At 67.0% G+C, this 13,533-nt stretch overlaps 1 protein-coding gene across 1 annotated transcript in view; it reads right to left on the reverse strand.

The window, feature by feature from the left end:
- The window catches only part of LOC142403767 (spectrin beta chain, non-erythrocytic 4-like), a 34,637-nt gene extending 21,729 nt beyond the window's left edge, over positions 1-12,908 (reverse strand). Inside the window, 18 exon segments of the mRNA XM_075490022.1 lie at positions 98-854; positions 2,593-2,730; positions 2,814-3,684; positions 3,802-3,952; positions 4,028-4,330; positions 4,517-4,675; positions 4,767-4,884; positions 4,978-5,165; positions 6,548-6,660; positions 6,901-7,016; positions 7,127-7,207; positions 7,318-7,409; positions 7,499-7,672; positions 10,053-10,080; positions 10,082-10,159; positions 10,161-10,196; positions 10,287-10,427; positions 12,802-12,908. Of these exon segments, the coding sequence (XP_075346137.1) occupies positions 98-854; positions 2,593-2,730; positions 2,814-3,684; positions 3,802-3,952; positions 4,028-4,330; positions 4,517-4,675; positions 4,767-4,884; positions 4,978-5,165; positions 6,548-6,660; positions 6,901-7,016; positions 7,127-7,207; positions 7,318-7,409; positions 7,499-7,672; positions 10,053-10,080; positions 10,082-10,159; positions 10,161-10,196; positions 10,287-10,423 (3,540 nt within the window). The 5' untranslated portion in view covers positions 10,424-10,427; positions 12,802-12,908.
- Between the last annotated feature and the right edge of the window lie 625 nt (positions 12,909-13,533).

Genomic DNA, 13,533 nt, shown 5'->3' on the forward strand with positions numbered 1-13,533 from the left:
GCGTTGGCTTCTCCATCCCTGGTCACCTCTTCTCCTTGCTCCATCCTCCCCAACTCAACCGGAAGGTCAACCGAGACCTTCTTCCACCCGTCTCTACCTGGTTGTAGAGGCTGGTCTCGCATTGCTGGACGTCCCGGAGGAAGAGGTGGAAGACGTGAGCTTGCACCAGGACCTCTCGCCGCGTCTCCCAGCTCTGCAGCAACTTGCCCCAGCCCGCGTCCAGCTTCTGCAGCCACTGCTGCAACGAGAGGTAGGGGACCTCCGTCTCCTCCAAGGCCAACAGGTCGCTGGCCGCCTGGATCTTGGCGTAGTCCTCCTCGTAGCCGTTGATCTCCTCCTTGAGGGCCGCGTGTTGGTTCAACAACCTCTCCGCTTCCGTCAAGCTATCCGGCACCTCCTCGGAGGCTACGGCCGCTTGCGTCTTCACCAACCAACCGAGGAAGTTGTCCAAGTCTTGGATGAACTGTTGCAAGCGACCGGCGACGGTCAAGGAGTCCTCGCACCCTTGCAACGCCCGCTTCAGGGCCTCCCACTCCTCGCTGATCTGCTCGAAGGGCAGCAGGATCTCCAGGGCTCTCCCGGGGTGGGAGGCAGCCAAGGCTTCGCCTTCCCGTTGAAGCTCCACCAACCGAGGTTCCAAAACCACCAGAGCCGCTTCCATGGTGGAGAGGCGGCGTTGCAAGGCCAACACGCCGCCCAGGTCGCCGCCGCCCGATTGCGTGGCTTCGATGGCTTTTCTCTTCTCCCGCACCTGCGCCTTCATCTCGCCGCACTCCAGCAGGTAGTTCTGGATCTTCAGGACGGAGCTGAGTTGACCCTTCTTGCGCTCCACCAGCTCCACCACCCGGTTCCACCTGGGGATGGGGATGGAGGTGGGACGAGACCAAGATGGAACCCTAGGATGAGGTCCCCCTTGGGCATTGCCAACGTTTGGGACGGGCTTGGACCATTGCACCGGAGAGCTGGACCCCATGGGGACGTCCCACCAGGCTGGAGTCTACAAGCAGCCCCACAGATGGTTCCCCCCATCCAGGAGCCCCCAAGCAGGATGAGGTCCACCTTGGGCATCCCTGACCCCCAGGATGGGCTTGGACCATTGCTCTGGAGAGCTGGACCCCATGGGGACATCCCACCAGGCTGGGAGAACCACAGGCTGGGGTCTACCAGCAGCCCCACAGATGGTTCCCCCCACCAAGGAGCCCCCAGGCAGGATGAGGTCCACCTTGGGCATCCCTGACCCCCAGGATGGGCTTGGACCATTGCTCTGGAGAGCTGGACCCCATGGGGACGTCCCACCAGGCTGGGAGAACCACAGGCTGGAGTCTACCAGCAGCCCCACAGATGGTTCCCCCCACCAAGGAGCCCCCAAGCAGGATGAGGTCCACCTTGGGCATCCCTGACCCCCAGGACGGGCTTGGACCATTGCTCTGGAGAGCTGGACCCCATGGGGACGTCCCACCAGGCTGGGAGAACCACAGGCTGGAGTCTACCAGCAGCCCCACAGATGGTTCCCCCCACCAAGGAGCCCCCAAGCAGGATGAGGTCCACCTTGGGCATCGTTGACCCCCAGGATGGGCTTGGACCATTGCTCTGGAGAGCTGGACCCCATGGGGACATCCCACCAGGCTGGGAGAACCACAGGCTGGAGTCTACCAGCAGCCCCACAGATGGTTCCCCCCACCAAGGAGCCCCCAAGCAGGATGAGGTCCACCTTGGGCATCCCTGACCCCCAGGATGGGCTTGGACCATTGCTCTGGAGAGCTGGACCCCATGGGGACGTCCCACCAGGCTGGGAGAACCACAGGCTGGAGTCTACCAGCAGCCCCACAGATGGTTCCCCCCACCAAGGAGCCCCCAGGCAGGATGAGGTCCACCTTGGGCATCCCTGACCCCCAGGATGGGCTTGGACCATTGCTCTGGAGAGCTGGACCCCATGGGGACGTCCCACCAGGCTGGGAGAACCACAGGCTGGAGTCTACCAGCAGCCCCACGGATGGTTCCCCCCACCAAGGAGCCCCCAAGCAGGATGAGGTCCACCTTGGGCATCCCTGACCCCCAGGACGGGCTTGGACCATTGCTCTGGAGAGCTGGACCCCATGGGGACGTCCCACCAGGCTGGGAGAACCACAGGCTGGAGTCTACCAGCAGCCCCACAGATGGTTCCCCCCACCAAGGAGCCCCCAGGCAGGATGAGGTCCACCTTGGGCATCCCTGACCCCCAGGATGGGCTTGGACCATTGCTCTGGAGAGCTGGACCCCATGGGGACGTCCCACCAGGCTGGGAGAACCACAGGCTGGAGTCTACCAGCAGCCCCACAGATGGTTCCCCCCACCAAGGAGCCCCCAAGCAGGATGAGGTCCACCTTGGGCATCCCTGACCCCCAGGACGGGCTTGGACCATTGCTCTGGAGAGCTGGACCCCATGGGGACGTCCCACCAGGCTGGGAGAACCACAGGCTGGAGTCTACCAGCAGCCCCACAGATGGTTCCCCCCACCAAGGAGCCCCCAGGCAGGATGAGGTCCACCTTGGGCATCCCTGACCCCCAGGATGGGCTCGGCCCCACAGCTCGGCCCCCTCCCCACACCGATACCTGCTGTTGAGGTGGTCCTGGCAGGAGCGGACCTCCTCCGAGCTGGGATGGCCCCCATCCACCAACTGCTGCACCACCTGGTTGACATCCAAGATCCGTCCCATGACGCTGTTCATCTCCTGGTCCAGGCTCTCAAACCTGGGGAGGAGATGTGAGGGGTGGGGTCCACGACGGGGCAAGGGACCCAGGCGCCCGGCCCCGTGCCCAACCCTCACACGCACCTATGTTGGACCACCTCAACCTCATCCAGCTCCTCCGGCACCTCCATCCTCTCCAACCACTGCTCCTTCTCGTCCACCCAGACCTCGCAGGCGTGGACCTCGCTGAACATACGGTAGACGGCCAAGGCGTCCTGCAACCACTGCTGCCGCAGCACGGCCACCTCGGCCACCTCCCCGTAGAGCTGCTCCACCTCCACCACCCGGATCTGCACGTCAACCCCTTGACGATGTTCGGGTGCCAGAAGAGCCAACTGCTTCCGGAGGGCCAACACGGCCGCCCGGTGCTTCTCCACCTCTTCCACCACCGCCCGGTGCTTCCGCAGAAGAGCTTGGGTGGAATAGTCATCGTGGCCAAAGTCATCGCTGGAGACGATGCGGTAGGTGTCCTGCAACCAGGCCACCAAGTCGTCCGTCTCGGCGCTGAACTGGTAGAAGTTGAGGGCCTCCTGCAACCGCTGTTGGTGCAACCCCGTCACCTCCTCCAGCTTCTTCCAGCGGAGGCGAACCTCCCGCATCTTCTCCTGGATCCCACCGGGGCTGAAGCGTTTCTTGGCCAAGATCTGCTCGCCCCTCTTCATGCTCTGGTGCAACAGCGCCCGTCGGCTGCCCAGCTCGCCCAACATGCTCTTGTGCTTGTTGGTCAAGGTCAAGACGCTGCTCAGGTCCCGGCCGCACGTCTTGGCGGCCAAGATCTGCTCCTTCTCGCGGATCCACGCCTCGGCCTCCTCCATCTCCTGGAAGAAGGCCCAGAGCTGGCGGGAGTCCTCCAGCTCCTTGCGTCTCTTGCCGGCCAGCTCCCCCAGCTCCTCCAGGCACGTCTGGACGTGGTTGACCCGGTTGCAGATGATCTGGGGGTCGCAGGGTTGGTAGCCTGGACCAAGAGAACCAGACCTTAGTGGTCTACAGCACCCCGAAGACCTCGGTTGACCCCTCCGAAGGTCAAGCATCTCCCGGTCCTCGCGGTGCCCATCCCGGCGCCCCACGTTACCCTCCAGCTCCGAGAACTTGAGCGCGGCGGCGTTGAGCGCCTGCACCCGCTCGGTCTGGGCGGAGATGTCGGCCTCCAGCAGCCCGTGCTTCTGCAGCAGGTCCTCAACCTCCAGAAGATGCTTCCCCAAATCCTTGGAGACCAGCAGCACCTGGGGAAGGAGGCCACGGGGTCCAGAGCTGCCCACCGCATCCCGCCCGGTACCCACCGTGCCCCCAAGCTCTACCTGCATCTCCTCCATCCAATCGATCATGTAGACCATCTCCTGGAAGATCTTCTGCAGGGCCAGGTTCTGCTCGAGGCGGGCACGGCGGGCGCGGACCAGCTCGGTCAAGAGCCCCCACTGCCGGAGGATGTTGTCCTTCTGGGCGCTGATACGCTTGGTGTCGTAGTAGCCCTCGGACTCCATCTCCATGGCCAGCTCCACCACCACCTGGATGCGCTCTTGGTAGGAGGAGATGTCGGCCTCGATGGCCTCGTGCTTCTTCATGGCGGCCTCCACCGCCGGCAGGTCGTAGCCAAAGTTGTCCTGGGGTGGGGGGAGATGCCGTCAGGCAGGGTGGACCCCTTCCCGGTCAACGAGGGAGCCCGCTGAGGCTAGGCAGGAGGTCCCACCACCCAAGCGTTGGGTTCCTCACCCCCCCCACCACCACCAGAGAGGTCATCCTGCCCCAGGGTGAGGGTCCCCGCTGAGCCCCCCCCCACCCCATCCCACCTGCGAGACCAGGCGTTGGTTCTCGTTCAGCCACGTCTCCCTCATGACGGCCTTGTGGTCGAAACGTTGGGCCAGCAGCTCCAGCTTCTCCTGCCGGATCAGCTCGTTGCGCAACGACACCTCCCGCTCGTGCTCTGCCTTCTCCAGGCAGGTCCAGGCCTGAGGAGGGGGACACCGGGCTCACCGAGGGGGTCCCCAGCCCCTCTCAGGGACCCCCAGGATGGAGAGGTCACCTCCGTCCCACCAGCACCTTATTGACGTCGGAGATGCTCTTGCCCTCGCTGGGGACGTAGAGCTTGCGGTTGTTGGCCCGTAGCTTGCTCTGGATGGTGAAGAGCAGGACCTCCAGGTTCCCCTTCTCCTGGAACCTGCGGGGCGGCAGGACCGGGTCAGGATACGGCCAGGGGGTGCGTGTCCCTCCCCACCGTGGTTGTCCCCCCACCACCCCAGGAGGTGCTCACTTGACGGGTTTCTCCAAGGTGCAGAAGGCGGTGAAGGCTTGGAGCTGCTGCTGCACCCCGGTCAGGGAGTTGGCGAACTTCTGGTTGCTGATGATGGTGATGGTGTGCTGGATCCAGGCCAGCAGCTCGGCCGCCAGCACCTCGTACCGCTCGATGATGGCCTCGATCTCCATGGCCTGATCCAGAACCTGGTGGGAGAAGGGCGGGTCACCTGCCCGGCTCGGGGCTGCGTCCCACAGAAACCCCCCGGAGCAACCACGCGTGGCTTGAGGTGCAACCTGCTTGTCCCAGCTCCTCCAGAGACCAGCACGGCTCTGCCCTTGCTGGTGCCCAGGGCAGCGAGGGATGGGACATCCCGTGGAGGCAGAGGTGGGACGTCCTCATGGACCAAAGGACGGGACATCCCATGGAGCAAAGCATGGGGACCCCATGGACCAAAGGATGGGTCACCCCATGGACCAAAGGATGGGTCACCCCATGGACCAAAGCATGGGGACCCCATGGACCAAAGGATGGGGCACCCCATGGACCAAAGGATGGGACATCTCATGGACCAAAGGATGGAGACCCCATGGACCAAAGGATGGGTCACCCCATGGACCAAAGGATGGGGACCCCATGGACCAAAGGATGGGACATCTCATGGAGCAAAGGATGGGACATCTCATGGAGCAAAGGATGGGGACCCCATGGACCAAAGGATGGGGCACCCCATGGACCAAAGGATGGGACATCTCATGGACCAAAGGATGGAGACCCCATGGAGCAAAGGATGGGACATCTCATGGGGCAAAGGATGGGACATCTCATGGACCAAAGGATGGAGACCCCATGGACCAAAGGATGGGACATCTCATGGACCAAAGGATGGGTCACCCCATGGAGCAAAGGATGGGACACCCCATGGACCAAAGGATGGGACACCCCATGGACCAAAGGATGGGACACCCCATGGACCAAAGGATGGGACATCTCATGGAGCAAAGGATGGGGACCCCATGGACCAAAGAATGGGACACCCCATGGACCAAAGGATGGGACATCTCATGGAGCAAAGGATGGGACACCCCATGGACCAAAGGATGGGACACCCCATGGACCAAAGGATGGGACATCTCATGGACCAAAGGATGGGACACCCCATGGACCAAAGGATGGGACATCCCATGGACCAAAGGATGGAGACCCCATGGACCAAACGATGGAGACCCCGTGGAGCAAAGGATGGGACATCCCATGCACCAAAGGATGGGGACCCCATGGACCAAAGGATGGGGCACCCCATGGAGCAAAGGATGGGTCACCCCATGGAGCAAAGCATGGGGACCCCATGGACCAAAGGATGGGGCACCCCATGGACCAAAGGATGGGTCACCCCATGGACCAAAGGATGGGACATCTCATGGAGCAAAGGATGGGGACCCCATGGACCAAAGGATGGGACATCCCATGGACCAAAGGATGGAGACCCCATGGACCAAAGGATGGGACATCTCATGGACCAAAGGATGGGACATCCCATGGACCAAAGGATGGGGACCCCATGGAGACTCCCTGGGCCAAAACCCACCTTCCCGATGCGCTTCCCTTCCACAGCCAGCGCCTTCATCTTGGAGAAGTAGTGGTAGAAGGACACCACGTAGGTGATGATGGACTTCTCATCGGGGTCCTCCATGTTGACGTCTGGCGGGCAGTGAAGCGTCGGCCCCCGAGCCCAAAGTCCCCCCCTGACCACCAGCCCTGGTCCACCAAAGCCCATCCCCAAGCCTGGGCTGCTCCCCTCAACCTTGAGCCCCCCCTCCAAAAAAAAAACCCCAACCCCTTTGAGGTGGAAAACGAAGCCGGTGGAGACACCCCACCCTGCGTGGACGGACAGACGGACGGACAGACCCCCCCCCCCGCCCCATCCTGCCCCGTCCCTACCCTCGGGGTCCAGCAGCTTGCTGAGCCCCAGCTGCTGCTCAGCCGTGTTGAAGGCTTGTTGAAGGTTGTAGGTCGCGTTGGACTTGGTCAACTTGTGGAAGTCGATGAGGTCCGGCCTGCAAGCGGGACCACAGCCCCTTCGAGCCCCCCACCCCCACCCCGTAGGGGGACCCCGGGTGTCCGGGTTGTCCCCCCCCCACCCTGCCCCTTCTCCCCCACGGCGGACCTGTGCTTGTGGATGAGAGCGTTGAAGGCCAACCCGTCCCTCCAACTGGTGGTGAAGTTCTGGATGTTCACCTCGGGGTAGCTGTGGGGAAAGAAAGGGGGGGGGGGGTCACGCGGCGCCGGATCCGTCCCCCATCCGTGGGGCGGGGGGGTCCGTCACCGGGCCGGCGCGAGGAGGGGGTCACCGCTCACCCCGCCGTCTTCATCTGGCACCAGAGCAGCAGAGCGTCCTTGGCCGAGCGCGTCTCCCGGTTGTCTTCGGTCTTGATTTTGATCACCTGGATCTGGGGAGAGCCGAGGGGCACTGAGGCACGACGGGGTCCCGGGGCGGGGGACGCTGTCCCCCGGGGTGGGGACAGCCCTGCCCGGCTACCTGGAAGCGGAGGATGATGGTCCAGATGAGGCCGAGGGTGAGGCGGTGGTTGCCGTCCACGATGTCGTGGGAGCCCACGTTCTCCAGGTGCACCCGTTGCTCCTTGAGGAACTGCAAGGCCTTGTCCACGTTCTCCAACGAGTGGATCCGCATCCGGCCCCGGGTCGGTTTGGGCTGCGGGAGACACCGGCACCCGGCACCCCCACCTCACCGCCCGCCTTGGAGAAGGTCCTCCCAGCCAGCTCATCCCAACCCGGTGGTAGGTGGGACCTGGGGGGTGGTGGTGGTGGTGGCGAGGTCCCAGCTCATCCCATCCCAGTGGTAGATGGGACCTGGGTGGTGGTGGTGGTGGTGGCGAGGTCCCAGCTCATCCCATCCCAGTGGTAGATGGGACCTGGGTGGTGGTGGTGGCAGTGGGGAGGTCCCAGCTCATCCACCTTGGTGGTAGGTGGGACCTGGGTGGTGGTGGTGGTGGTGGGAGGTCCCAGCTCATCCAACTGGTGGTAGGTGGGACCTGGGTGGTGGTGGTGGTGGTGGTGGTGGGGAGGTCCCAGCTCATCCCAACCAGTGGTAGGTGGACCTGGGTGGTGGTGGTGGTGGTGGTGAGGTCCCAGTTCATCCCAACTGGTGGTAGATGAGACCTGGTGGTGGTCGTGGTGGCAGTGGGGAGGTCCCAGCTCATCCCACCTTGGTGGTAGGTGGGACCTGGGTGGTTGGTGGTGGTGGTGGGGGAGGTCCCAGCTCATCCCAACTGGTGGCAGATGAGACCTGGGTGGTGGTGGTTGGTGAGGTCCCAGTTCATCCCAGCTGGTGGTAGTGGGACCTGGGTGGTGGTGGTGGTGGTGGGGAGGTCCCAGCTCATCCCAGTGGTAGATGATGATGGGGAGGTCCCAGCTCATCCCATCTTGGTGGTAGGTGGGACCTGGGTGGTGGTGGTGCTGGTGGGGAGGTCCCAGCTCATCCCAGCTGGTGGTAGGTGGGACCTGGGTGGTGGTGGTGGTGATGGGGAGGGTCCCAGCTCATCCCAACTGGTGGTAGATGGGGACCTGGGTTGGGGGTGGTGGTGGTGGTGGTGAGGAGGTCCCAGCTCATCCATCTGGTGGTAGATGGACCTGGGTCGGTGGTGGGGGGGTGGTGGTGGTGGTGGCGGGGGGAGGTCCCAGCTCGTCCCAGCTGGTGGTAGATGGGACCTGGGTGGTGGTGGTGGTGGTGGGGAGGTCCCAGCTCATCCCAACCCGGTGGCAGTGATGATGGGAGGTCCCAGCTCTTTCCATCCCAGTGGTAGATGGGAACTGGGTGGTGGTGGTGGTGGTGGGAGGTCCCAGCTCATCCCAGCTGGTGGTAGGTGGGACCTGGGGGGTGGTGGTGGTGGTGGGGAGGTCCCAGCTCATCCCACCTTGGTGGTAGGTGGGACCTGGGTGGTGGTGTGGTGATGGGGAGGTCCCAGCTCATCCACCTTGGTGGTAGATGGGACCTGGGTGGTGGTGGTGGTGATGGGGAGCTCCCAGCTCATCCCATCCCAGTGGTAGATGGGACCTGGGGGGTGGTGGTGGTGGTGGGAAGGTCCCAGCTCATCCCAACTGGTGGTAGATGGACCTGGGTGGTGGTGGTGGGGAGGTCCCAGACTCATCCCATCCAGTGGTAGATGAGATGAGGGAGGTCCCAGCTCATCCCACCTTGGTGGTAGGTGGGACCTGGGTGGTGGGGAGGTCCCAGCTCATCCCAGCTGGTGGTAGATGGGACCTGGGTGGTGGTGGTGGGGAGGTCCCAGCTCATCCCACCTTGGTGGTAGGTGGGACCTGGGTGGTGGTGGTGGTGTGGTGGGGAGGTCCCAGCTCATCCCAACTGGTGGTAGGTGGGACCTGGGTGGTGGTGGTGGTGGTGGTGGGGAGGTCCCAGCTCATCCCAACTGGTGGTAGATGAGACCTGGTGGTGGTGGTGGTTGGGGTGATGGGAGGTCCACGCTCATCCCACTGGTGGTAGGTGGGACCTCGGGTGGTGGTGGTGGTGGTGGTGGTGGTGGGGAGGTCCCAGCTCATCCCAACCTGGTGCAGATGATGACGGGGAGCTCCCAGCTCATCCCAACTGGTGGTAGATGGGACCTGGGTGGTGGTGGGGAGGTCCCAGCTCATCCCAACTGGTGGTAGATGAGACCTGGGGACGTGGTGGTGGTGGTGGTCGGTGGTGGTGGTGGTGGTGGTGGAGAGGTCCCAGCTCATCCAACCCAGTGGTAGGTGGGACCTGGGGGGTGGTGGTGGTGGTGGTTGGTGGTGGGAGGTCCCAGCTCATCCCACCTTGGTGGTAGGTGGGACCTGGGTGGTCGGTGGTTGTGGTCGGGGAGAGTCCCAGTTCATCCCAACTGGGGTAGATGGGACCTGGGTGAGTGGTGGTGTGATGGAGAAGTCCCAGCTCATCCATCCCAGTGGTAGATGGGACCTGCAGGGGTGGTGGTGTGGGGGGGGGAGGTACAGCTCATCCAACCCGGTGGCAGATGATGACGGGGAGGTCCCAGCTCATCCCATCTCGGTGCCGACGGTCGAGGTCGCGTTCTCACCAGCTGCTCCCCGGAGAGCACCTCCAGCGCGGGTGAGGACGTAACCGTCACGCAGGTACGGCGTAGAGTGTCCCCGATGCGGCAGGACGGGCGCGAGGGGGAATTCACCACTTGGTGAAGGTCTTCTTCTGCACCGCGTCCCCTCTCATCTCACCCCGGCAAGGAACCGGCTTCAGCCCCGGCGTTGGGTGGGGTGGGGTGGGGTGGGGTGGGGTGGGGGGGGGACACCGGCACCCACCGGCCAGGGCCTTGATGCGGGAGCACTCGAAGAGCTTGGCGGTGGCCGCAGGCGTCGTCCCAGCCCCGCGCGTCGGGGCCCTCCCAGGGGCCGTGTTGTTCTGCTGCTCCATGTTGTCCACCTCGGCCGCCATGGGGCTGGGGGGGGGGACGGACACGGGAGGGGACACGGAGGGACACACACGGCCACGCCGGTGTCACCACGCGGTGGGGGGTGGGGGGAGGGGAGGGGGGAGGGACCTTCCTGGAGCAGCCCCCTGGAGGGTCCCCGGGGCGGTGGGTGAGGAGCAGGAGAGCCCAGAGCCTTCCTGGGACCCCCCCCGGACCCCCCGCGCCCCCATGGAGCCCCCCCCAGCACCCGCAGCCAGTGCCCCATGAGACCCCCCAGACCCCCCCCGCGCCCCATGGAGCCCCCCCAAACACCCCCCCAGCCCCCCATGGAGCCCCCCAGACCCCCCCGCGCCCCATGGAGCCCCCCCCCAAACAGCCCCCAGCACCCCATGGAGCCCCCCCCACGACCCCCCAGCACCCCATGGAGCCCCCCAAGAACCCCCCCAGCAGCCCCATGGACCCCCCCCAAACACCCCCCAGCCACCCATGGAGCCCCCCAAGAACCCCCCCAGCACCCCATGGAGCCCCCCCAAACACCCCCCCAGCGCCCCATGGAGCCCCCCAGACCCCCAGCACCCCATGGAGCCCCCCCCAAACAGCCCCCAGCACCCCATGGAGCCCCCCCAGCACCCGCCAGTCGCCCCCATGGAGCCCCCCCAAACACCACCCAGCCCCCCATGGAGCCCCCCCAGACCCCCAGACCCCATGAGCCCCCCAAGAACCCCCCCAGCACCCCATGGACCCCCCCCCCCAAACACCCCCCAGCACCCCATGGAGCCCCCCCAACACCCCCAGCCCCCATGGAGCTCAGCCCCCAGGCCCATGGCTCCCCCAGCACCCCCAGCACTCCAGCCCCATGGAGCCCCCAACACCCCCAGACCCCTCCCATGGAGCCCCAGCACCCCATGGACCCCCCCAAACACCCCCAGGCCCATGGCCCCCGGAGCCCAGCACCCATGGAGCCCCCCCAACACCCAGCCCAGACCCAAGCACCCCCAGACCCCAGCAGCAGCCCCCAACACCCCCAGCACCCCACCCCCAGCACCCCATGGAGCCCTCCCGACGCGCCATGAGCCACGCCCCAGCACCCCCATGAGCAGCGCCCAGCACCAGCCCCCAGACCCCCCAAACCAGCTCCCATGGAGCCCCCCCAAACGAGCCGCCCCAAGGCAGCCCCCCCACGACCCATGGACCCCCCCCAACAGCCCCGCACCCATGAGCCCCCGCCCAACCCCCGAGCCAGGGCCCCCAGCACCCCTCCCTGGAAGACCCCCGAGCGTTCCTTGAAGTGCAGAGCACCCCATGAAGACCCCTCCCCCCCCCCCAACTCGCGCCTGGACCCCCTGCAGCCCCCCAAACACCCCCAGCCCCCAGCCCCCCTGCAGCCCCCCAAGCACCCCCCAGAGCCCCCAGCACCCATGCACCCCCTCAGCACCCCACGGAGCCCCCCCCATGCACCCATGCACCCCCCCCGAGCCCCCCAGCCCAAGCACCCCCCCAGAGCCGCACCCCCGCAGCCCCCCCCAGACCCCAGCACCCCTGGAGCCCCCCCCGACCCCCCAGCCCCCAGCACCCATGGAGCCCCCCCAGACCCCCAGCACCCATGGAGCCCCCCAAACACCTCCCAGCCCCCCCAGCACCCCTGGAGCCCCCCCCAGACCCCCCCAGCCCCCCATGAGCCCCCCCAAGCACCCCCCAGCCCCCTCCCCCAGCCCCCCGCCCTGCACCCCCGCCCCCCATGCACCCCCCGAGCACCCCCAGCCCCCAAGCACCCCCCAGAGCCCCAGCACCCCCCGCAGCCCCCCCCAGACACCCCAGCACCCCATGGAGCCCCCCCAAGCACCCCCAGCCCCCCCAGCACCCCATGGAGCCCCCCCAAGCACCCCCAGCCCCCCAGCACCCCCTGCAGCCCCCCCAGACCCCCCAGCCCCCCCAGTACCCCATGGAGCCCCCCCAGACCCCCCAGCACCCCCAGCACCCCATGGAGCCCCCCAAGCCCCCCCCGACCCCCCCAGCACCCCATGCACCCCCCCAGCCCCCTGCACCCCCCCAGCCCCCCCCTGCACCCCCCAGCACCCCCAGTCCCCCCGCACCCCCCCACCCTCCCCCACCCCCCCCAGGCCTCCCCCCTCCCCCCCCCCGCCAGCAGCAGGATCGGGCCCCTCCCGGCGGTCACCTTGAGGGGACCCCACCCAGGACACCCCCCCACCCCCCACCCTCCGCCGCCCCCCCCCGCGGGTTCCCCCCCCCCCCCGGTACCGCTGCAGGAGCCCCTCCCGCTCCCGCTGCACCGGGAACCGGCGGGCGCGTCCGCAGCGGGGCCGGTTCCCGGGGAGCGGGGGGGAGGATGGGGAGGGGGGGGGGGATGCTCGGGGCGGGGGGGGGGGGGGGGAGGACTCACCGTGCAGGGCGGGGGGGGGCCGCTGCCGGTGCTGCCGGTGCTGCCGGTGCTGCCGGTACCGCCGGGGCCGCTGCCGGTGCTGCCGGTACCCGCCGCGCCCTGCGCACCGAGCGCGCCGCCGCTCGTCCCCCGCCGCCCCGGCAGCAATGGCGGGGCCGCGCCCCGCGCCCCCCCCGCCCCCCCCCCCCCCCCCTCCTCCCGGCACCGTGCGCGGCGCCGGGCTCGGCCCCGCCGCACCGGGAACGGCTCCGCCCCCGGAACCGGGACCGGGTCATCCCCACCCCCCCCACCCCCCCCCCCCCGGAACCGGGAACGGCGGGGGGGCACGGAGCGGGACCGTATGGAGCGGGACCGTATGGAGCCGGGGTGCCCGAACGGGGGGGGCCGGGGCCGGGACCGTATGGACCGGGACCGTATGGACCGGGGCTGCACGGACCGGGACCGTATGGAGCCGGGGTGCCCGAACGGGGGGGGCCGGGGCCGGGACCGTATGGACCGGGGACCGTATGGAGCGGGACCGTACGGAGCGGGGGTGCCCGAACGGGGGGGGCCGGGCCCGGGACCGTATGGACCGGGACCATATGGAGCGGGACCGTATGGAGCGGGGGTGCCCGAACGGGGGGTGCCGGGGCTGGGACCGTATGGACCGGGACCGTATGGAGCGGGACCGTATGGAGCGGGGGTGCCCAAACAGGGGGTGCCCGGGCTGGGACCGTGCAAACCAGGAGTCGT

This window comes from Mycteria americana, unplaced genomic scaffold (assembly GCF_035582795.1).
Source record: "Mycteria americana isolate JAX WOST 10 ecotype Jacksonville Zoo and Gardens unplaced genomic scaffold, USCA_MyAme_1.0 Scaffold_43, whole genome shotgun sequence".
Lineage (NCBI taxonomy): Eukaryota > Metazoa > Chordata > Aves > Ciconiiformes > Ciconiidae > Mycteria > Mycteria americana.